This window comes from Eutrema salsugineum, unplaced genomic scaffold (assembly GCF_000478725.1).
Source record: "Eutrema salsugineum unplaced genomic scaffold, Eutsalg1_0 scaffold_1, whole genome shotgun sequence".
NCBI lineage: Eukaryota > Viridiplantae > Streptophyta > Magnoliopsida > Brassicales > Brassicaceae > Eutrema > Eutrema salsugineum.
Genome location: NW_006256909.1, coordinates 19,044,572 through 19,068,932, shown reverse-complemented (window position 1 = coordinate 19,068,932; position 24,361 = coordinate 19,044,572). Strand labels below are relative to the sequence as shown.

Sequence of the window (24,361 nt, the reverse complement as noted above, 5' to 3'; positions counted from 1 at the left end):
CATAGCACATATGCGAAAAATTTGCTTACATGATTCAAGCTTGATCAGTGTAAGGAGGCTAATACCCCAATGAGTACTACAGCCAAGCTTACTCGAGATGAGGATGGGAAAGATGTTGATCCAACAGTGTATCGAAGGATGATTGGGAGCTTGCTGTATCTCACAGCAAGTAGACCAGATCTGTGCCTAAGTGTGGTCATATGTGCTCGGTATCAAGCAAAACCCAAGTAGTTGCATCTCGAAGCAGTGAACAGAATCATCAAGTATGTCAAAGGGACCATCGAGTTGGGGATCTGGTATTCCAAGGGGTCGAACAAAAACTTGGTGGGATACTGTGACGCAGACTGGGCAGGTTGTGCAGACGATCGGAAAAGCACAAGTGGAGGTTGTTTCTTCCTTGGTAACAATCTGATTTCATGGCTTAGTAAGAAGCATAATTCTGTCTCATTGTCTACCGCAGAAACAGAGTACATTTCTATGGGGAGCTGCTGTAGTCAACTCATGTGGATGAAGCATATGTCAGCAGATTATGGGATGGATTCTGGACCACTACTGGTTCACTGTGACAACAAAAGTGCTATCAGTATTTCAAAGAATCCGGTGCAGCACTCTAGGACCAAGCATATCGATATAAGGCACCACTTCATCCGTGAGCTAGTGGAGGAGAAACAGGTAGTGATGAACATATTGTCACTGATTTGTAACTGGCTGATTTATTTACAAACCCCCTAGATTTTAAACGTTTTGTCACCTTAAGAAACTTGATTGGGGTTTACGGTATGTAATGGTTTGTGAAGTGTGAAGGACTGATACAGAAACTGACTCAGGGGCCCCTCAAGGTTTAGATTCAGTCTGGAGTCATCGTTCTGGTGGAAAAGAGCTGCCTCAGCTGCCGTCGTACCTTGACGTCAGTACAGGTTTCACGGAGTAGAATGAAAGTTGAGCTAGTTTCTGAGAAGTCAAGTGATGAAACAAGCTCATCGCACTCAAACCAGAAAGGGAGGAAACAAAAAAAAACAAAAAAAGGGGAGCAGCTTGCAAATAATCCTCTCAAAAGAAAGATCCTCCCTTGGTACGAAAAGCTTTCTTCACCCGTGGATAAAGGTTGGAAAAGGGGTCGATAAAGGCAGTTGGGTGTGAAAGTCAGCCCGTGAATCAGGATGGCCAGACCCCTATGAATCAAAACAAGCTGAAAGTGTCTCGTGACTCAGAGGCTGTATCAGACTCAGGTGCACTTTAAAGGAAAAATTGTAAATAATGTGTACAAAAGTTGTTTTCAAAAGCCAGTGCATAGGTGATAGTTGAAGTGTCACTAACTGCTTATTTCCCAGTGGCTTACGCTTGAAAGTGCCTGTGAATATTGATGGTCTAACATGTGTGTGTGCCTTTGATGCAGTTTGTGTCCCAGTGCTATTGTTACATGTGAAACAGGAAAGTGGGCCAGAATTTTCAAGCCCTTGATGGGTCTATGGTGACATTCTGCGTATTGGGCCTAATTTGGTAGAGAAGAGGCCCAAAAGGCGGTGGAAGTTGAAAAGAAGTGGAAAAGTGGGAAAACAGGAAAGTGGAGAGTTATTTACGGGAAGTGGGAATCCGAAAGATCAGAGCCACTTCCTGATTTAAACCCCAGGATTTCTCGTTCACAAAGGCAAATCAAGAAGAGCATCGTCAATGGTGAAGAGAACTCGGAGAGGACTTATTGGCGCAAGATCTGAGGCGAAGATGGTGCATGCAGATGGCAATGAACAAAGGCCTCATCTGATTGATGATCCCAGTGAAGAGAATCCAAATCCTCCTGTTGCAGCTACTGACGAAAATCCTGCAGCGTCCGATGCTCCAGCTGATAGCTCAGGCACTTTCGCTACTGCGAATGAAGAAGATTCCCAGAGTTCCACTTCTGTGAATCCCGAAGCAAAACCCGGCGACGGAGAAGCCAAGGCTGATTCCGAGACTACCCAGAAAGTCGACGAAGATGAGGCGAAGGTTGAGGAGAATAAGAAATCAGGGGAGTCTCAACCTCTCGAGGTTCAAGAACCCATAATCAAGCCTACGGAGCCTGAATCTGTTGCTCAAGATCAAGCCGAAGAAGCGTCATCGGATTCTGGAGCCTCGCCGACTTCTGTCTCGGTGAAAGAACAGGCTGCGAAAGCTGCTCGCAAAGGAAGACGCTGAAGGTGTTGGGACTCCCAGCTTCATCGAAGAAACCCATAACTGAACCATCTCCAGCGTCGAAAGCAGCACCTGAACCAGTCCCTGAATCGGCTCCACAGAAGTGAACCAAGAAGGCTCGGTCTCGCAAAGAACAGCCATCTCCCAGTCAAGCAATGTATGAACACTTTGCTACTCGACATCTTTGGTGTGAGCGAAGTATTGATGTAGGTGAGACTGACCAATGGGGGTACATTAAGATGATCAAGGATGGTGGTCTAGAGCCGATGGTTGTTGGAATCGCTTTATATGTCCCATAAGTGGTTCAGGAATTCTATGCGGGACTTCCGGGTGATATACCTTCTGCACCAGATCAGGAGATTCGAGTCACTCTCAAGGGATTCGAATACAGGTTCTCCCTGACGTTGACCAACCAAGTGCTCAATCTTGAGCCATTGAATAAGGCAGAGGTACAACAAGAGGGAGTAGCTGATGCAGTTTCTCTGTATGATCTGGCCAAGCACTTGTCGAAGGGTAGAAGCAGTTGGAGTGGTTTGACCACGAGAGATCTGCCTCCTATGTTCGCTGCCTTGATCGTCATCTCCGTGTACAACTGAATTTCCTCCACCAACAAGAACCATATCTCTGAGAAATGTGCCAGACTGGTGTACAAACTGAGTCACGGTGTGCGGGTGGATTTCGGAAAGCTGGCCTTCAAGCAGATTTTTCTGATGAGCAAGATCATCAAAAAGGACACCCGTTACTTGGTGTTTCTTTGTTTGATTACTCAAGGGAGTTGATAACTCAGTGTGTGGTCCATGCACTCAAGGCAAGAAAGTTAAAGTGCAACACAAGAGGGTACCTGATGTACAGTCAAAAGCAGTTCTTGATCTAGTTCACATGGATCTGATGGGACCGGTGCAAACAGACAGTTTGGGTGGCAAGCGTTATGTGTTTGTCCTTGTGGATGATTTCTCGAGATTCACCGGGGTCAGGTTTCTTCGAGAAAAGTCAGAGATGGCTGCAAGCTTCATTATATGGGCGTTGTAACTCATGAATCAGCGTGGTAGTATAAAGAACATCCGGAGTTACCATGGTGGCGAGTTTCAGAATGAATTCATGAAACTTTTCTGTGAGAGTAATGGAATTGCTCACCAGTTCTCAGCACCCAGGACGCCACAATAGAACGGTGTTGTAGAACAGAAGAACAGAACACTGCAGGAGATGGCACGCGCAATGATGCATGGGAACCAAGTGCCAAATAAATTCTGGGCTGAAGCAGTCAATACTACTTGCTACATCATAAATCGAGTCTACATTAGAAAGGAAACTAGTAAGACACCTTATGAACTGTGGAAAGGAAAAATCCCTAACTTGAGTTACTTTCATGTCTTTGGTTGCAGGTGTTATATTCTTAATGACAAGGACTTTCTCGGGAAATTTGACTCAAGAAGCGATGAATGCATATTCCTGGGACACTATGGGAACAGCACTGCTTTCAGGGTGTTCAACCTCAGATCAAAAGTGTTAATCAAGTCAGTGAATGTGGTGTTTGATGACTACGCTCATACGAGATGGGAAGGAACTGCTGCAGTTGGTGACTCAGACGAAGGGGAGGAAGATCAAGTGGCAGCACCCACTGGGGAAGGTGATCAGATAGTTGAGGTACATTGTCTGATGTTCAGCAAGTCCACAGGAATCATTCACTCTCGGATCTTATTGGTGATGTGAATGAAGGAAGAAGGACCCGAGGGGTTCAGCTAGACTTCAAAAAAATGGTTGGGAAGTTCTCGGAGATGGTTCTGTTTACTTGCTTCATCTCTGTCATCAAACCCCGAGATGTGAGACAGGCACTGAGTGATGAATTTTGGATCATTGCCATGGAACAGGAGCTGGAGCAGTTCGTGTGGGAACTTGTCCCAAGACCTCTGGAAGGTAATGTAGTGGGAACCAAGTGGATCTTCAAGAAAAAGATTAATGAGAATGGAGTGGTGGTTCACAACAAAGAAAAGCTGGTCGCACAAGGGTTCTCACAAGTCGAGAGAGTCGATTTTGAAGAAACATTTGCACCTGTAGCACGACTTAAGTCAATTAGGTTATTTCTTGGGATGGCGTGTATCCTAAACTTCAGGGTATATCATATGGATGTCAAGAGTGCGTTTCTTAATGGAGTACTCCAAGAAGAAGTGTATGTGGAGCAGCCGAAAGGGTTTGAAGATGCTCAGCATCCACAGTATGTGTAGAAGCTGAAGAAAGCGCTTTATGGCTTGAAGCAAGCTCCACGTGCTTGGTATGAACGACTCACTGGGTTTCTGGTTGAACAAGGGTATGTTATAGGAAGTGTTGACAAGACCTTGTTCATCTATGAGCAGAATGGACAGATCATGATAGTTCAAATCTACGTGGACGACATCATCTTTGGTGGAACAGCTCAGTCACTTGTGGATAGATTTGTTACAAGCATGACTCAAGAGTTTGAGATGAGTATGGTTGGTGAGCTGCGTTACTTTCTGGGTCTGCAAATAACTCAATCCAAATATGGGGTGTTCATATCGCATAGCACATATGCGAAAAATTTGCTTACATGATTCAAGCTTGATCAGTGTAAGGAGGCTAATACCCCAATAAGTACTACAGCCAAGCTTACTCGAGATGAGGATGGGAAAGATGTTGATCCAACAGTGTATCGAAGGATGATTGGGAGCTTGCTGTATCTCACAGCAAGTAGACCAGATCTGTGCCTAAGTGTGGTCATATGTGCTCGGTATCAAGCAAAACCCAAGTAGTTGCATCTCGAAGCAGTGAACAGAATCATCAAGTATGTCAAAGGGACCATCGAGTTGGGGATCTGGTATTCCAAGGGGTCGAACAAAAACTTGGTGGGATACTGTGACGCAGACTGGGCAGGTTGTGCAGACGATCGGAAAAGCACAAGTGGAGGTTGTTTCTTCCTTGGTAACAATCTGATTTCATGGCTTAGTAAGAAGCATAATTCTGTCTCATTGTCTACCGCAGAAACAGAGTACATTTCTATGGGGAGCTGCTGTAGTCAACTCCTGTGGATGAAGCATATGTCAGCAGATTATGGGATGGATTCTGGACCACTACTGGTTCACTGTGACAACAAAAGTGCTATCAGTATTTCAAAGAATCCGGTGCAGCACTCTAGGACCAAGCATATCGATATAAGGCACCACTTCATCCGTGAGCTAGTGGAGGAGAAACAGGTAGTGATGAACATATTGTCACTGATTTGTAACTGGCTGATTTATTTACAAACCCCCTAGATTTTAAACGTTTTGTCACCTTAAGAAACTCGATTGGGGTTTACGGTATGTAATGGTTTGTGAAGTGTGAAGGACTGATACAGAAACTGACTCAGGGGGCCCTCAAGGTTTAGATTCAGTCTGGAGTCATCGTTCTGGTGGAAAAGAGCTGCCTCAGCTGCCGTCGTACCTTGACGTCAGTACAGGTTTCACGGAGTAGAATGAAAGTTGAGCTAGTTTCTGAGAAGTCAAGTGATGAAACAAGCTCATCGCACTCAAACCAGAAAGGGAGGAAAGAAAAAAAAAACAAAAAAAGGGGAGCAGCTTGCAAATAATCCTCTCAAAAGAAAGATCCTCCCTTGGTACGACACCCGTGGATAAAGGTTGAAAACTGGAAAAGGGGTCGATAAAGGTAGTTGGGTGTGAAAGTCAGCCCGTGAATCAGGATGGCCAGACCCCTATGAATCAAAACAAGCTGAAAGTGTCTCGTGACTCAGAGGCTGTATCAGACTCAGGTGCACTTTAAAGGAAAAATTGTAAATAATGTGTACAAAAGTTGTTTTCAAAAGCCAGTGCATAGGTGATAGTTGAAGTGTCACTAACTGCTTATTTCCCAGTGGCTTACGCTTGAAAGTGCCTGTGAATATTGATGGTCTAACATGTGTGTGTGCCTTTGATGCAGTTTGTGTCCCAGTGCTATTGTTACATGTGAAACAGGAAAGTGGGCCAGAATTTTCAAGCCCTTGATGGGTCTATGGTGACATTCTGCGTATTGGGCCTAATTTGGTAGAGAAGAGGCCCAAAAGGCGGTGGAAGTTGAAAAGAAGTGGAAAAGTGGGAAAACAGGAAAGTGGAGAGTTATTTACGGGAAGTGGGAATCCGAAAGATCAGAGCCACTTCCTGATTTAAACCCCAGGATTTCTCGTTCACAAAGGCAAATCAAGAAGAGCATCGTCAATGGTGAAGAGAACTCGGAGAGGACTTATTGGCGCAAGATCTGAGGCGAAGATGGTGCATGCAGATGGCAATGAACAAAAGCCTCATCTGATTGATGATCCCAGTGAAGAGAATCCAAATCCTCCTGTTGCAGCTACTGACGAAAATCCTGCAGCGTCCGATGCTCCAGCTGATAGCTCAGGCACTTTCGCTACTGCAAATGAAGAAGATTCCCAGAGTTCCACTTCTGTGAATCCCGAAGCAAAACCCGGCGACGGAGAAGCCAAGGCTGATTCCGAGACTACCCAGAAAGTCGACGAAGATGAGGCGGAGGTTGAGGAGAATAAGAAATCAGGGGATTCTCAACCTCTCGAGGTTCAAGAACCCATAATCAAGCCTACGGAGCCTGAATCTGTTGCTCAAGATCAAGCCGAAGAAGCGTCATCGGATTCTGGAGCCTCGCCGACTTCTGTCTCGGTGAAAGAACAGGCTGCGAAAGCTGCTCGCAAAGGAAGACGCTGAAGGCGTTGGGACTCCCAGCTTCATCGAAGAAACCCATAACTGAACCATCTCCAGCGTCGAAAGCAGCACCTGAACCAGTCCCTGAATCGGCTCCACAGAAGTGAACCAAGAAGGCTCGGTCTCGCAAAGAACAGCCATCTCCCAGTCAAGCAATGTATGAACACTTTGCTACTCGACATCTTTGGTGTGAGCGAAGTATTGATGTAGGTGAGACTGACCAATGGGGGTACATTAAGATGATCAAGGATGGTGGTCTAGAGCCGATGGTTGTTGGAATCGCTCTATATGTCCCATAAGTGGTTCAGGAATTCTATGCGGGACTTCCGGGTGATATACCTTCAGCACCAGATCAGGAGATTCGAGTCACTCTCAAGGGATTTGAATACAGGTTCTCCCCGATGTTGACCAACCAAGTGCTCAATCTTGAGCCATTGAATAAGGCAGAGGTACAACAAGAGGGAGTAGCTGATGCAGTTTCTCTGTATGATCTGGTCAAGCACTTGTCGAAGGGTAGAAGCAGTTGGAGTGGTTTGACCACGGGAGATCTGCCTCCTATGTTCGCTGCCTTGATCGTCATCTCCGTGTACAACTGAATTTCCTCCACCAACAAGAACCATATCTCTGAGAAATGTGCCAGACTGGTGTACAAACTGAGTCACGGTGTGCGGGTGGATTTCGGAAAGCTGGCCTTCAAGCAGATTTTTCTGATGAGCAAGATCATCAAAAAGGACACCCGTTACTTGGTGTTTCTTTGTTTGATTAAGAAGATTCTGAATGTGCAGCTTGAGCCTCATTTACGGAGAGAAGAGACTCACATTGTCTCATTCCGGTACAAGAAGGACTCTCGAAGTGGAGAAGAGTTCAGAGGCTGCCAAGGCGAAGAAGGAAAAGAAGAAGGAGAAGCAAAAGGCTGAGGCACCATGATCTCTGTCCCCTCCACCGCAGGCACTAACCGACGTTGTCAAAATGTCACCTAGTGTGCCACTTCGGTCATTCCGTGCTCCACCTCCTGATGCATCGTTCAGACCATCCGACGCTGCTCCTGGTAGGACTCAAAGTGCACCTCTCAGAGTAATTCGAGTTCCCTTGGCACCGGCTAGTGCAAATGAAGTGACCTTGGCACTTCAGGATGTGAGTCGTGCGCTCGGTCATCTACAAAGTGTGGTCAACATGCTGATTGACTCGTTTGCAAGTAAGTTTTCTGACTCTGACTTGTAACTTATTTTGGATTGTTTTTAATGAATGGAATATCATTTTTAGTTCCATGGGAAGTATTGGTTTGTGTGCTTGTTCTTGTGTCTTCTTGTGTTAAGTACAGGTGCTTGTGAGTCACATGAAGCTAAAAAGAGGGAGATTGAAGATGTAGCTGCGCCTGAAGCAGTTGTTGTATCAGCGGAACTGAAGCACGGAATGCCACAAGCATGGAGTACGTGACAAGCGAAGCATTTGGAATGAGGAGCTGGACGAGTAGCTGAGCTGGACCATTAGGAATGCGAGTCTTGGAATGGAAGCAAAGCTGGATGAGAGTAGCAGAGCAAATCGGGAAGAATGGAAGATTTCCTTAAACATGCAAAAGTTTAAGAAAATAGGAAACATGCACCAAGCGACAAAAATGGAAGCTGTGGTGTAGGGTTTTGGCGAGTATAGCCGCATAGACTACTAGGTATAAGTAGATGTGTTAAAGCTTTGTATGTGCTTAACATAACTACTAGATAGCACTTAGCATAAGGGTGAGAGATTCGGGTATTAGGATCTGCATTAAGGGTTAAGGGGTTTTCTAGGGGAGTTCTGAGATTAAGTATAGATCGAAGAACGGAGAGAGCTAGGGCGGCAGATCAAGGTGTGTCTTGAGTCTGTCCTAAATCGTGTTAGAAACTTGTAAGGTTGATTAACAGATTTACTAGCAATAAAGTTCATTCAAAAGAAAAACTCTGTGTCAAGTTATGTTTTGTTCTTGAACTAAGAATCTTGCGTTTACAGGCTCAATGCTAGTTGTGCTTAATTGGTGAACCATAGATCTCCAAAAGACTTTATGAAGAACAGCCTTTACGAACTTTAGATGCCCAGTGATTTGATGCAGATTCTCCACATGAGACAAAGGTACTCCAATGCTCTCCATGCTTGTTCTGAAGCTCTTAAAGACTTTCTTTTCATTCTTATAAAGAAAGCGGCCTGGGGATGGAAGTGGGGGTTAATAAATTGGCGGCATATGAGCTTTCTCTTCTTCCTTGGGCTTTTCTTTGGTCTTCTTGTCACCAACTACCTTAACTTTGTCTCTACCAGCTTCATAGACGTCATTTACCACAGCAACACCAGTCTCAAAGGCAACCTCCCCACCTATATTCTAAATGTCCTCATTGAGTTGTGAGGGGGCATCTCTAGGTACAAGGTTTATCTCCTAGAACCTCATGTCTTCATCAAAGGAACCCTAGAAAAGTTTCTCAAATTCTTCTATAGTAGCTTCTTCATCTTCATCAATAGAGTGCATCTCACTTTATATTATAACATTGCAATACTCCTTGGGATTTTTCGCTGACTTCCCTGGTAAAGATCCTTGATTTTGAGAAGAAGAGACTCCTTTGTTCTCCATTTGCCTTATCTTGGTGCTGAAAGTCTCAAGCTTTAAACTCAGGTCATTGTAAGAGCAGTCTACTTTTTTGTGGATCTCAGCCATTTTCTTGCTCAAGTCCATAGCACCATAAGCTTGACCTTGTAGTATCTGTTGAAGCATATTCTTCATTTCTTGATCTTTAGGGCCTAAGCTCTGAGCTATACTTTGTTATTGGGAGGGACAAAACCTTGTTGTTGGGCACCTTGAGTGAAGTTGTTCTGGGTGGGATAGACTTGGTCTTGTGGGTTAGCGACGTGTTTACTCCTATAAAAATTGGGGTGATTCTTATAGTAGTTGAAGCCTTTTTGGTAATCTCATTGGCCACCCTCAAATTTCACTTCTGCTTGGATGTCTTCACCTTGAACATTGTATTGGAACCCTTGGCGTGCATCTCCAACTAATTTGATAGTCTTTTGAGAAGCTAGTAGAAGTTTTTCTATCTTCTCATTTATAACCTTGATGTCCTTTGTCCTCAGTGCTTCAAAGGACCCTTCTTCTCTTGAGGATCTCTCATATTCAGCACCATAATTTTCAACACTCTGTGCTTTATTTTCCACAAGTTCCATAGCTTCTATGACCTCCTTTGTGAAGAAGTTTTCATTTGATGCAGTGTCTAGGTGTAGTCTGATCTTAGGGAGGGCTCCCCTATAGAGTGTGCTTAGAAGTGATGCATCACTGAATCCATGGACATTGAATGGTGTAGCTCTTGAATCTTTCCCATGACTCACGGAAATTCTCATGGTTTTTCTGTGTAAAACTAAAGATTTCATTCCTTAGCCTTGCTGTTCTAGAGCTAGAGGATAATTTAGCAAAGAATATCTTTTTTCATTGATCCCAGGTTGTTATGGAGCCAGGAAGGTTTTTCTCCCATAGATGAGCTTTGTCTCCAAGAGAAAAAAGAAAAAAAAAGCTTGAGCTTGAAGCTGTCTTCTTATTATCCATTTATCTCAGTTAACCCAAATATTCTATCAAACTGATCAAGGTGGTATAGAGGGTCCTCCATAGCAAACCCATGAAATTTGTTTCCTTGACAATGTTGATCAGACCAACTTTTAGCTTAAAGTTGTTGTTTTGTACTGGTGGATCTTGTATCCCTTTTCGGTTTGCATAGGCATTTGATGCAGCTCCAGCTCCAACCAGGTTAGGTCCACGCTGAGAATGTTCTGGTGGTTTATTGACTTGTGCAGCTTGGATACCTTGACCTTGGACGTGTGCTTGTTGTTACCCAGTAGCTCTGCCAGCCTGATTACCCACAGCTTGTTCTTCTCTTTTATTTATATCCAACCTTTGCAAATGCTCAGACCTCTCTCTTCGTCTCCTTGCCCTACTCTCTACCTGATGGATGTCATCAATGTTGGGGCTTAGATTGTCTCCACCTCTACTTCTTGTGTTCATGCACCTATAAGAGAGAGTAGCAATATGAAAGTGAAAGATATTAGTAAATAAAAAGCTTGATCACAAGAAGACCTAAAATCTTAATATTGAAAGCTAATCCCAATTAGCCGGCCCCCACTACCTCATGCTTCAAAAGCGGCTAGTAAAACTTTGGTAGACTCAATTGCTCCAAGTACTAGAGACCCCAAACCTAGTGTTTCGAGTGTAAGAGCACCAAAGACCAAAACTAGAAGATGTCAGGGCTTTTTTGGAATGTTCGAGGCTTAAACAAATCAACAAAAAATTCCATAATAAGGACGTGGGTTCAGAGTAACGGTTTTCAGTTTGGTGGTCTTTTGGAGACAAGAGTTAAGAAGGGTAAAGCAATGCGAGTTGCATCATCGATCTTTAGAGATTAGTCAGTAATAACGAACTACAAGTTCAACCGTCTTGGCCGTATCTATGGTGTGGGGATCTCAAGTGCGACTGAATTTTTTGTTTTTAAAGTGGTCAAATGATTACAGTTTCAGTGAAGCTAAATAATAAAGAAGAAGAGTTCTTTTTTCTTTCTTTTATCTATGCTTCAAATTTACCAGAGAAAAGACGCAAATTATGGAGTGACATTAGGGATCATCCAAATTCTCCTATCATTCTCAATAAGCCTCAGTGATTTGCGTCGGTGATTTTAATGAGATTCTAGGAGCACTCAGAATATTGAAATTCGTCATTTATCCTGCCAGAAATGAGAGATTTTCAAGGTCTGGTAATTGACTGTCATTTGGAGGATATGGCTTATCATGGGACATTATTCACATGGTGTAATAAGAGAGAAGATGGTCTCATCTCAAAAAAACTCGACAGAGTTCTTAAAATTCCTAGGTAGAGTCAAGTTTATCCGCATTAATACAGTGTTTTTGAGGCAGGGGGTGTTCAGACCATTTACAATATTGTTTTTACTTGGAAGCAGGAAAAACAGAGGGAAAGAAGCTGTTTCAATGTGTCAATGCTAAGGCAGAGTTAGATGAGTTCAAACCCATGTTAAGTTCTGGAGTGATACTCGACCTCTTTTTTCTTCGACATTTTCCATATACCGGTTCACAAAAAAGCTTACGGCGCTAAAGCCTCTAATCCGCTCTCTTGCAAAGAACAGAATGGGAAATCTATCGAGAAAAACCAAAGAGGCTTTTGAAACTCTGTGAGAAGCAGGGTGGAAACACGATGAATCCCTCCACTCAGAATATGGAGGAGGAGAATGCAGCTTATAGGCGATGGGATTTCATTTTGAGGTTGGAGGAAAACTTCTTAAAACAGAGATCAAAGATTCATTGGATAAAAACGGGAGATGGTAACAAAAAGACCTTCCAGAAAGCTGTTGTTGCTCGAGAAGCAATAAACACTATAAGGAAAATCAAGCACAGAGATGGTGTAGTGGTATCAGATGGAGATGAGATTAAAGCAGAGGCGGAGGGCTTCTTTACTGAATTTTTGCAACATATTGCAACTGATTTTGATGGAATCTCAACAAAGGAGCTTCAGGAGCTGGTTCAGTACAGATGTTTGGAAGAGGAAGGAAATAAGCCTGTAAAGGTGGTTAAAGATGATGAGATCAAAAGAGTGTAATTCTCTATGCCAGAAAATTCACCGGGTCCTGATGGCTACAATACTGAATCCTATAAGGCTGCAGGGTCAATTGTAGAAAAATAATTCACAATTGCAATAAAATCTTTCTTTGAAAAGGGGTTCTTACCTAGCTTTGATCCCAAAGAAAACATCGGCTGTGGAAATGAGAGACTATCGTCCAATATCCTACTGCAACGTCATATACAAAGTCATTTCAAAGATCATTACAAATAGACTAAAAGAGCTCATGCCAAACCTTATAGCAATAAATCAGTCTGCTTTCGTCCAAGTCCGGTTCCTGATCAAGAATCTCCTCTTGGAAACAGAGTTGATCAAGGACTATCACAAAGATACAACCTTTGCCTGATGTGCAATCAAGATCGATATTTCGAAAGCTTTTGATTCGATTCAGTGGTCTTTTCTTCTCAATGTCCTTAAAGCTATGAATATCCCTGATATATTCATTAACTGGATATCACTCTGCATCACTACAACATCTTTTTCGGTGCAAGTTAATAGAGAGCTGGCTGGTTTTTTTTGAAGTAAATGAGGACTGAGACAGGGTTTCTCATTATCGCCATATCTGTTCGTGATCAGCATGAATGTACTATCCAAAATGATGTATAAGGCAGCAAGCTATCATAAAATACGGTATCATGCAAAGTGTAAGAACATTGGATTTACACATCTGAGTTTTGCAGACAATATCATGATTTTGTCAGCTGGTAAGGTACGGTCGGTCGAAGGTATTGTCAAAGTCTTTGAGGAGTTTGCAAGGATATCAAGACTCAGGATAAGTATGGAGAAATCTATGATATGCTGGCAGGAGTCTCGGAGGCAGTGAGAAATAAGATAACAAACAAATTTCACTTTGATGGGCTTTTACCAGTTCGCTACTTGGGACTGCCTAACCAAATGTCGAGAAAAGATTATTTTCCTTTTCTGGAGAAGATCCATAGGCATATAAGTACATGGACAACGTGATCTTTGTATATTGCAGAAAGGTTGGAACTCATTCCTTCTATTTTGCACAGCATTTCTAACTTTTGGTTAGCAGTTTTTAGACTCACAGGTGAAGAATGCCTCAAGGAAATAAACAAGATTTGTTTAGCTTTTTTTTTTTGTCAGGCCTGGATTTGAATCCTCGCAAATCAAAAATAGCTTAGGAAGATGTTTGTAGGATCATAATTGGAGGAGGATTGGGTCTCCAGCTATAAAAAGGAGGTGAATAGTGTTTGTTGTTTATAACTGATATGGAGTATTGTCTCATCTCATCCCTCTATATGGGTGAAATGGATTCAGACATACCTTATTAGACAAGGAACGTTTTGGTCGATCAACAACGACAAAGGGGTAGGATCTTGGATGTGGAGAAAAATCATAAAATACTGACAGCTTGCATGCTCTTTCCACAGAGTTGACATTCGAAATGGGGGGGGGGGAACAAAAATTTGGTATGATATATGGTCAGACATGGGAAGACTAATTGATCTGACAGGCCCGCGAGGATACATAGACCTGGGTACTCCTCTCAATGCTACAGTGGGTTTGCTGTTGCAGAGAAGAAGACGTCATCTTAATGAAGTCTTGAATGAGATCGAAAAGGTCATGTACACACAACTTGCAGATTTACGACCTGAAGCAGATGATATTCCCTTCAGGAAGAATAAGGAGGGAACTTATAAATCAAATTTCAGTTCGAAAGACACCTGGAATCTCATCCGCTGGCAAGTCGGATTTGGTTTTGTAAGAAGTTAACACACTTAATCTTTTGTCCAAGTCCGAAGCAAACAGGCTAATCCGCTGGCAAGCCAAATGTATCCGAATTTTGTAATTTAAACTCAATTCCTCAAACTACTCATATCATTTTAGCATTTGAGGTATAAAACCAAATGTGGATTTCTAGACACAAGAGCTATGTGAATTTATCCTAATCTAAGTCAAACAAGTGGAATAGTAATTAAACACGATTAAACTATCAAGATTAAACAAGAAATGAAGCTAAAAAAGAAAGCAAACAACTTAACAAGATAAAGACTCAAGATAATAAAAGCTAAGACTCTAGATGTGATAATTGATTAGGGTGCTTTCAGTACTAGTTCATGATGCTAAGCAAACAGTGAGACACTTGCAACTCTTTAGCCTAAACTTCTAATTTAGACTAATCCTTTCTCAAGACATTAATTCCTATGATTATCACCTAATCAAGACTAATTCTCATTAGTGAAAAGTCATTTAACAAGTATGATAATCAATAACTAAATGACCAAACAACGTCTAAAACATCAAAGTAATGAGCTAAGAAGGCTGAATCTTACACAGAAAGATATAACAAGCATCACACAATCTCAAATTCCAATCAACTTAGAACTCTAAAACAAGATAAATTCTTTCTCAAGATACTGATCACAATCCTAATCATCATTCAAACCTAATTCCCATTAATTTAATAATAATCAAGAAGCATTAATAAATAGTTCTAATATGTCATTTATGCTTCAAAAAAGCATTCTCATGGTGATCAAAGCATAAACTCTTAGTTAGCTATTTCAGACATTTATCAAACACTTTGTGGGTAGAGAAATGTCTTAGGTCTAGATCAAGCTGATTATGAAAGATCTAGCATTAAGAGCAGCTAAATCAGCTAAATGAGAATCTAGCACCTAAACATCATAAACTAAGCATCTAAGCACCCTAATCATGTTAAGTTGATTGCTTTCTTGTTTAGCTTCATTTCTTGTTTAATCTTGTTTAATTACTACTCCACTTGTTTGACTTGGATTAGGATAGATTCCCATAGATCTTGTGTCTATCAATCCATATTTGGTTTGATACCTCAAATGCTACAATGATATGAGTAGTTTGAGGAATTGAGTTTAAATTACAAAATTTGGATACATCTGGCCGGTATGAGTGAGGGGTAAACTCTCAGCCTTGGGTCTTCTCTACACCAATCACTTGCACCTGGTGCTTTGTGTCCGGTGTGGATGCCTTCTTGCCTTGACTCTTCAAAGTTCTAGATCCAAGACCGGTCACTCTTCTGGTATGACTGCCCAGTATTCTCTCGGCCTGAGGCTTCTTCCATGCTGGTCACTTCTAGAAAGGGTAAGTGAGCGGTATTGCTGGCCAGCATGGGTGTCTTCGAGTTGCATGCTTCTCCAAGTCCACTCCTAGCAAGGGAAGTCCAAGCTAAGCGCCTCCAAGGTCTCCGAAACTCCAAAGTTACCTAAAGAGACTCCAAAACATGCAATAATCCCTTGGACGACATCATCTAAGACACTCTACACCCTATATATATGAATGCAAAACTAAAGAAAACCTACAAGAACACAAGGAAAAATAGATAAAAACTAAGGTAGATGTATGCTAGTAAGGGATAAAATAATATGAGTATATTATGTCTGACTGGTGAAAGAACATAATTGTTTTTACAACTGGCTCAGAGTTCTGCTTTTCTCCTTGAGCTTCTTCGATCAAATTGGGTCGAAACCGACACAAACCTTTTTGACTCGGAACATTTCACTAATGTATGTCACGTAGCCCAAGATGAAAGGGAGTATGGTTCTTAACACGATGTTAGGGTTTTTGAGAGTAGAATAATGTCTTCCATATTTTTGTTGACTTTTGATACTTGTTAGTTGAAGACATGTTACTTTTGCAGGGAGAACTGCGCCGTATTTGTGTAGATGTTGATCATAATAGCATGTGATGCAGGCAGTTATTTTTTCCTAGGATAATTATGTGTAACATGGTTCGATCAAAAATAAATCTATAGTTAAAATATAACCGACCAAAAAAGAAAAAAAAGACATGTTACTTTTTTATGTAATTTCACTAAATATGGTAGATTGGGAGTACAACAATTACCCAAATATTTATGTGATTTTGAAAAATACGGTAGGGAAACTGCATTCAACAACATCAACGAATGCAAAAAAAATTAAGGCACCATAATGATTTCCCGTACCTTTATAGTTATATGTTTGTAAATGGAGTCAAACCTTTAAATCACTAACTTGGAATCTGCACATCATCAGAACGTTAATGGTTTATGATTCGAGGAAGAGGACGGCACGTAAGGGGATTAGCCAAAGCCATGAAGAATTTTAATCCGGTAGCTTCTTCCATGTTGACATTATCTCCATTGATTTCCCAGTCAAAGCACTGCACCATCACTCCAACTGCGGTTCCTACTAAGATATAAGCTAAACTTGATCCAGGACATCCTCTCCTTCCAGTTCCAAAAGCGAGGAACTTCAGTGCTTGCTCTCGTCTCTCCTCCTCTTGCCCTGATCTTGAAGAAGCTAGAAACCTTTCTGGCTTAAACTCATTAGGATCTTCCCAAGAATCAGGATCTCTCATTACAGCATAAGCATTGATAACAAGTGATGTACCCTCAGGTATGTAGAATCTTCCGATCTTGCACCCTTGTTCAAACTCCCTTGACAAGACAGGCGCCACGGGGTGCAATCTTAGAGTTTCCTTGACGACCGCTTGCAAGTAAGGGAGTTTTGGTAAATCAGTTTCTTGAACAATTCTTGTTTTACCTACCACAGAATCAATTTCTTCCCTTAATTTCTCAAGGATCTTAGGATTGTTGATAATTTCTGCCATTGCCCACCGCGTTGTTGTAGAAGACGTGTCACCTGCTCCAAAGAAAAGCTCCTGCAGTTGCAAATATTTGTTTGATATGATTGTGTTTGTTTGGATTCTCAATGAAATATTGGTAGCCATTTACCGCAAATAACGCCTTGATATTTTTCCTAGTGATCTTATACTCTGCATTTTCGTCTCGATAAGCTGCCATCAATGTATCCATAAACTCAGTACCTTGATGGTCGTCCATTTCCTCTTCGTATCTCACAAGAGTTTTCTCAAGAAGCTCCTCAAATCTGTGTGAAACCTCCATTATCTCCTTTTTCAATAGTGAGATACCGAGCTTCTCAAGCGGCTCATTAAATATTTGTGCCACAAAAAACGTGCGGGACAAGGCACTTAACTTTACAGTAAACTCCGAGACTTTGCCCCCGTCATTGTCCTCCACTGAGAAAGCACTTCCCATGCTCAACTTTCCAAGGGTGTTGTTAACGAGTCTCATCGCTTCCTCGCCAATCTCGACGCTCTGTTTCTTCATCGCCTTATCAAGCAGGTTCTTGTAGAACCGCTCTAGCTCAATCACACGAACTCCGTGTGATCGCTCCAGCGCCTGTGGTCCAATCCCCTTAGTAGTGATGATCTTCTTGATTAACCTCCAGTAACCTCCATAGGGAGCTCTGAGGAAGCCAAAAGAACCAAACACGATGCACTCATCAATCGCAACAGCGCCACGAAAGGAGACGTACATGTCGTGGGACTTGAATATCTCGTGGGCCATTGAGGCAGAGGAGACGAGAACGATAGGGACATGGAAGATGCGGAGATGGAGGAAAGGTCCGTATTTTGATGAGATTTTATGAAAACACTTGTGGATAGGAGCAAGGAGGAGAAGGTGAAGATGACCAATAATTGGAAGAGAAGGAGGGCTTGGAGGCAGATCAAAGCCATTCTTTGGTTTCTTAAAGAAGAAGACAAAGAGAAAGAGGGTTAAGAAGAGGCAGAAGAGGGTTAAGATGAAACAGTTTTGAAAATCAAAGCTGACCGTTGCTGCCATTGTTGCTTAAAAGAGGAGAGGAGGAAAATGAAACGGAGGATTGTTTAAATCCATTAATATAAGAAAGTGAAAATAGAGATGTGAAAGTATATAATAGTGTATATCAGAAGTTAAGTTTGCATTAATCGTGATGGAATTAATGTTATTCATGATATTTGCATTTATGCATGACGTAACTTCATACACCATCATTCGCATGATATTTGCATGATTTTTCCAGTCCGGCTATCATCATTCGCACGTAACTTCATGCACGATATATATTTTCCAATTTTTAATATTTATTTTTAATTTTTATTTTGTATTTTTTGATAAATATATTCAAGATCAGTTTGTTTTGTTTACAAAGTTCAATAAAATAGAAACTATATGTCTATCATGGAATGAACGATGTTTTGGTGATTTGAACATTTGCTTGGTCGATTGTTCATGTACCTGTTTGTTTTGTAGAAACAATATAAAAGTTTATAGATAGAAAAATTAATTTTATCTATAAATTTTCAATTTTACAGTGTACATGTATTGTTTTGAATAAATTCTACATTTAATTTAAAAAGAACAATATAAAAGTTAACTAATCAAGTGATAGTGGACTAGTGGTTTATATTTGTTGAAGAGTTGCCTTGTAGCCTGAATGTATAGATCAAGGATCGATTCTCTTCAAGTGTAGAATTATGTGATGATTCCCGTTTGGGCAGTCAAAATTGTGTCATAACTTAGACTCATTAGGAATCTCTAGTTAATGGTCTATGCAACGGCTACACTCACCTCGGAGAGATGAGTCAGATGGTAAATACCCTGATCATGACTCTATTTGTTGTACAAGAAACCAGTAGCCGAAAGCTTTACGTGGAGCTCAGACGTTTGGAGACCAATGTTGGTGTTAATGTTGTTTTTCTAAAATACCTATTTGTATTATTTATGTTGTTGAATCGAGGATGTAACGGTTCTAAGTGTGTAAGTATGACTCTATTTGTTGTACAAGAAACCAGTAGCCGAAAGCTTTACGTGGAGCTCAGACGTTTGGAGACCAATGTTGGTGTTAATGTTGTTTTTCTAAAATACCTATTTGTATTATTTATGTTGTTGAATCGAGGATGTAACGGTTCTAAGTATGTAAGAATATCTAAGAATGAATGAAGCCTCCTTGGGTATTATGGCACAACCCGCCCCAGGGCGACATGTGTCTAGATGGGGTGTTACAAAAGTGGTATCAAAGCATGGAGACTGTTATTATGTAATATTCCGATTTCTGATATATGCGGAGAGGCTTATAAAAATTAATTTGGTTTATCTATATCACCAAAGTGCACTTATCTTTCCGAGCACTGGTTTTGAGAGAATTCTAGATTTAAGCGTGCTTGAGCTGGATAAATCTCAGCATGAATGACCTATCAGGAAGTGATCTGCAGTATCGTATGTCTATGGACAAAGCACGTAAAAAGATTACATAGTGATTGCAAGATAAGTAAACAAGTCTTACCAGCCTCTCGGACAATGCATTGGCCATTGGACAGGGGTAGACCCATGGCCGAGAGAGAGGATGTTGGGCTCACTGGTAGGGGCGGTCGAGGCGTTATAAGTGGTATCAGAGCCGAACCCAAACACGTGTGTAGAGTCATGTGGGCTCACACCGTCTAGGAAAAGGATTCTATTCCGCAACAAGGTTGTTGCACTCTATGAGTGGAGGTGATTGTAACATCCCGATTTCTAGGCTTATAAGAATTGATTTGGTTACCTATATCACCAAAGTACACTTATCTTTCCGAGCACTGTTCTTGATAAAACTCTAGAGTTAAGAGTGTTTGAGTTGGAGAAATCTTAGGATAGGTGACATACTGGAAAGTGGTCCGCGGTACTGTGTGAGTGAAGACTGATGTGGTGTGCGGGGTATGAGAAAGTTTTACCCTAAATCAAAACAATTAAGTTGAAACTGCACAACTATTCAATTGTAATACTTAGGGATCGAATCCACATGGAAGAAGGATATTTTCTGCAAATTTTTTTGAAAGAGATTGAGTAAGGAAGTCTAGAACTATCGATTTTTAAAGGGGTTTTTAGGTGTCCCTAAAAAGCTAGATCCTAATCTAAATGGGAAAAGAAAAAACTACTTAAGAAAAATCGATTGAAAACTAAAGTGAAATAGCTTGAATAAAATTGATGTAAAAACTTATAATAGAAACGCTGGATTGTTTGAAAATATCTTTGGGGTATGACCGATTCAAAACATGCTAAAAAGAAAATAAAAAACATCCTAGCTAAAACTCTTAGAACTCAAGTACGAATGTATGACTACATCACTTTCGTGATCATAACCAACTGCCACCCACGACCCTGACCAGTAGCTTTCGTCTCCGGCCCCAGTAACAGGTGCACATAATATATTGTACAAGACTCGTCTACATTCACAACCCACCCATAGGTAGCTTTCTTATCCTATGGCAGAATTGCTCTTCTAAAACTAGATCTCGCAGATAATGAAAACTCTCTCAAAAATACCTAAATCAGAATATAGTTCATGACGATACTCTCATGCATTAAAAATAAGTTTAGAAGAAAGAGTTCTAGGATTCGGCTTGATAGCTCATGCAATCTTCATCGAACATATATATTCCCCATCAAAAATTTGCTTAAACCCAACAAGTAAACGACTCAGACATGATTAAAGAAAGCAAAAACATTGTAGAAGAAAGCTGTAAAGAATTTGATATTGAAAAAAAAAAAAAGGGTTCAAAGATGGATTTCTATCTCCCTAAACCTAACTGCTAAGTATGAGAAACCTAAAACAAACTAAGCACTCTTAACACTTAGCACACGGTGTAGGGTTTTTAAAACAGGTATTTATATGTCTTTAAGGCATGATTTGTCGTCACTTAAGGTTTCTTCAAAGACAGAAATTAAATGGGCTTTAAATTGGGCTTCTGAAATCGGACAATGTTTCTCCGCGGCCAGGAACTCTCTGGCCGTGGTAAATCATGTATTGGCTGTGGTCCGGAAGGCTGGCCTGCTACTTGATTGGATTTCTTGATCTTTTCATAACTTTTGATTGAACCGTTGGATTGTCCTTATGTTAAGTGTTCTGGAAAGCTAGCTGACGCATCTTCAAGGTCTCCAAATTTGAGCTGGATCAGACGGTGAAAAAGTTTTCATTTGAGGGTGAACTTCTGATTCTTTGACTTTGAGCTGAAAATCTGGTTTTCTTTCCAATTTGCAAAACTTTTGTTTAAGTTTCCTGAAAAGAGTCTTGAGACTACAAATACTAGAAAAATATAATAAAAATACTTTAAAGAAATAAAAACATTAGAAAAGCATTTAAAAATAATCCATAAAAGGTTACTTCCCCCAAACTTAGATATTTTCCGGGATTCAATAAGATCATCTCCTAGACTCCAAAAAATCGAACTGTGGTTTGCCGCATAAAAAATATCGATCCCCTTAGACTCTCTAAGGTTTTTATTTCCTTTATTTGCTTATTTTTCTTATTTTCTGTTTTTTTAGAAATGGGAAACACCTTTTATTGAGAGAGAGAGTCTCTAAGGGACGAAAAATATACCATGTTTTAAAGTTTTTCTGAGGCAAACTAAGTTTTCTTCCTTGTTGAATCATTCCCAGAAATTGCAAGCCTTTATCTTCAGTTAGTGAAAACTGCGTTGTTCATCTTTCTCTCTGACATTTTTGCACATATTGATGCGTGCTAGGGTTAGCAGGTTTTATAAAAACCTAGTATCCTCTAAGTGCACAGTCGTGTGATATAGTACTTAGGGTGTCGATCCACAGGGAGGTTGTTTAATCTGAAAAAAACTTCAAACTGGGATAAGTAAGAGAAATAATAAACTCAGAAGGGTTTTCGTAAGTTTTGGTTTTTACGGGAAAAGAAAAGATAAAATAAAACTAAGAAAAATCCTAGACCATATCGATTAGACGTAAAATGAAAAAAAAGGTGAGTTGCTAAGGAAAAACTAAGGGATGTATTCAAATTAGGGTTCTAAACTCATAGGGGGTCGACACAAACTTCTAATGTTAACCCTAATCGATATCTAAGTATTTTCCGGCTAGTCTCAGGTAGCATTTCTTTATCTATTCCTAGTATCTGCATGGAACTAGAATAAGCACTTATATGGTAACCAACTCTCGTCACCTTAACCAACTAATCACTTAAACTCTACAAGTAGATTTCGTCTCTTTCAGCAAATAAGATCATGCATTAACTTAACTGAATTCGTTTTTACTCACATCTTCTCTATAGGTAGCTTTCGTCTCCTACAATGACTATATTCTTCTGAAGCTATGTACGGAGTTATTAAGAAATTAGGTCAAAGGAAATTGTCTCATTAAGAAATCTTTGACCTAATTTCTGGGACTCATTAAGAAATCTTCAACTCTCTCAAATGATGATCTGTAGAATCCTTGAAACTCATGGCATACCATTAGACTTCTCTTAGACAATTTCCTTTCTTTTATTCTCACTTTTATATATATATCGCCTTTTTTTATAGGGGGAAAGTCTTTTTAATAGAGAGTAAGTCCAAAGTCGACCATATATCGTATATCTGAATTTCCGGGATTTAGTAATGCTCTTGGGAATCTCCTCTACTAGTAAAGTACAGTCTTCATTGATAACACCTGATTTTGACCACTTTTCACCATTGATTTCAAATGCTTTTTCAAAGGTTTTACTTTGTTTTAGGAAATTTTATTATGATTTCCATGTATTTATAGTTTAAAGGCTCTTTTCATGAAATTTAGGGAATATGATGGCAAAATGGAAGAAATCCACATTTTTATCTCAGAGTCAGACCATCACAAGTTAAGCCTCAAATGAAGGCATTCTCACCGTCCGATCCAGCTCAAATTTGGAGACAATCAAGAGGATACAACCAGCTTTCCATAACACTTTACATCACAAAGATCCAACAGTGAAATCAAAAGATACATGGAGAACAAGTTGACCCAGTTCACCAGTCCCGGAAGACTCTCACCCGCGGCAAAAGCATGTTTTACCTGTCCTGGAAGACTCTCACCCCCGGTGGACCTTAGGACGACTCACAAGACCCAACATCAAAGGCCACTTCGCCATTTCTCTTCAGAGAAGCCCTAAATGAGACTTGGAAGACCTTAGGACCTATAAATACATTGTTTAGCAGCCCTAAACGGGTGTGTGCTCCTGTAATGAGATTTTGAGCCACCAAACTTTGTTTTTCTAGGGTTAGACGATGGAGATGGGGATTCTTCCCCAGATCCATTGTTCTTCCTCCTTTTTATCTTATTAACCTTTCTGTTTCATTCTTTTGCATTCTTCTATGTCTTTTATCATTCATTGCATCATGTAGATTAGTCCCAGAGAGTCAAGATGTTTGAAGATATCGACAAGCATATATATCGATTAGGATTTCCATTGTTCTTAGCCATATTTTGGATCTCATCTCTTCTAAGTTATTCGTAAAGCATGAGAGTAGATTCATGACCTATTCTCTGAGCCTAGGATCGATCAGAGCCACGAGAGTGCTGTATCAGATCATCCGTACCTAGCTTCAGAAGAACATAGTCGCTATAGGAGTCGAAAGCTACCTATAGAGAAGATGTGAGCAGACGAATTCAATGTTAAATGCATGATCTTAAATTTAGCATGAGATCAGCGAGAGTTAATTGCTAGATCTAAGAGATTAGTTGATTAAGGTGACGACAGTTGGTTAATCATACATGTGTCTATTCTAGTTCAATGCAGATTCCCAGAAACAGATGAAGATAAATCATCCGGAAGCTAATTGGAAATGCCACCATACATCGATTAGAGTAAACCGGAGAAGTCTAAATCGCCACCTATGAGTTTAAGAGTCTTTAGTTTGAGTCGATATGCTTTAGATGTTTTTTTAACAATTCATCATGCATTGCATTTCTTGTGAATACTAGATTAGGTTTAGTTTAGGATCTTAACCAAAAACCCCAAATCTTTTATTGGTTTATGAGTTTGCTTACTGTTGGGGTCGGTTTCCACCCTAGCTGAATTAACCATTTCGAAATGACTAAGTGTCGGAAGATCTCGACGAATCCGAGCTCTGTGAAGAAGCAAGCCGAGCCCATCCATGAGGCAGGATGGGTCGAGCCCTGCTATGACCGTGGGCCGAGCCCCTGAAGCAACATGGATCGAGCCGCAAGGTGATACAGGCCGAGCTGTGGGCCGAGCCGCATAAGAAGGAGAATGGGCCGAGCCACTTCCCTCCACAATTGGGCCGA

The 24,361-nt window shown here is 40.8% G+C and overlaps 3 protein-coding genes and 1 non-coding gene across 4 annotated transcripts; 3 read left to right on the top strand and 1 right to left on the bottom strand.

Annotated features, from left to right (window-relative positions):
- The first annotated feature begins 1,671 nt into the window (after window positions 1–1,671).
- Window positions 1,672–2,172, top strand: LOC112082130 (neuromodulin-like). Its single transcript, XM_024149231.1, has one exon. It carries the CDS (start codon window positions 1,672–1,674, stop codon window positions 2,170–2,172), a length of 501 nt encoding a protein of 166 aa, XP_024004999.1.
- Window positions 2,173–6,371: 4,199 nt separating this feature from the next.
- Window positions 6,372–6,872, top strand: LOC112082129 (neuromodulin-like). Its single transcript, XM_024149230.1, has one exon. The coding sequence runs from the start codon at window positions 6,372–6,374 to the stop codon at window positions 6,870–6,872; it is 501 nt and encodes a 166-aa protein (XP_024004998.1).
- A 3,289-nt stretch (window positions 6,873–10,161) lies between these two features.
- Window positions 10,162–10,263, top strand: LOC112082474. Its single transcript, XR_002897148.1, has one exon. It is a non-coding gene; the product is annotated as a small nucleolar RNA R71 (small nucleolar RNA).
- A 6,255-nt stretch (window positions 10,264–16,518) lies between these two features.
- On the bottom strand, window positions 16,519–18,127 carry LOC18029974 (cytochrome P450 705A22). The gene is made up of 2 exons (XM_006414904.2): window positions 17,216–18,127; window positions 16,519–17,142 (listed from the first exon to the last, which is right to left on the bottom strand). The coding sequence occupies exons 1-2, from the start codon at window positions 18,125–18,127 to the stop codon at window positions 16,519–16,521; spliced, it is 1,536 nt and encodes a 511-aa protein (XP_006414967.1).
- Window positions 18,128–24,361: the final 6,234 nt, after the last annotated feature.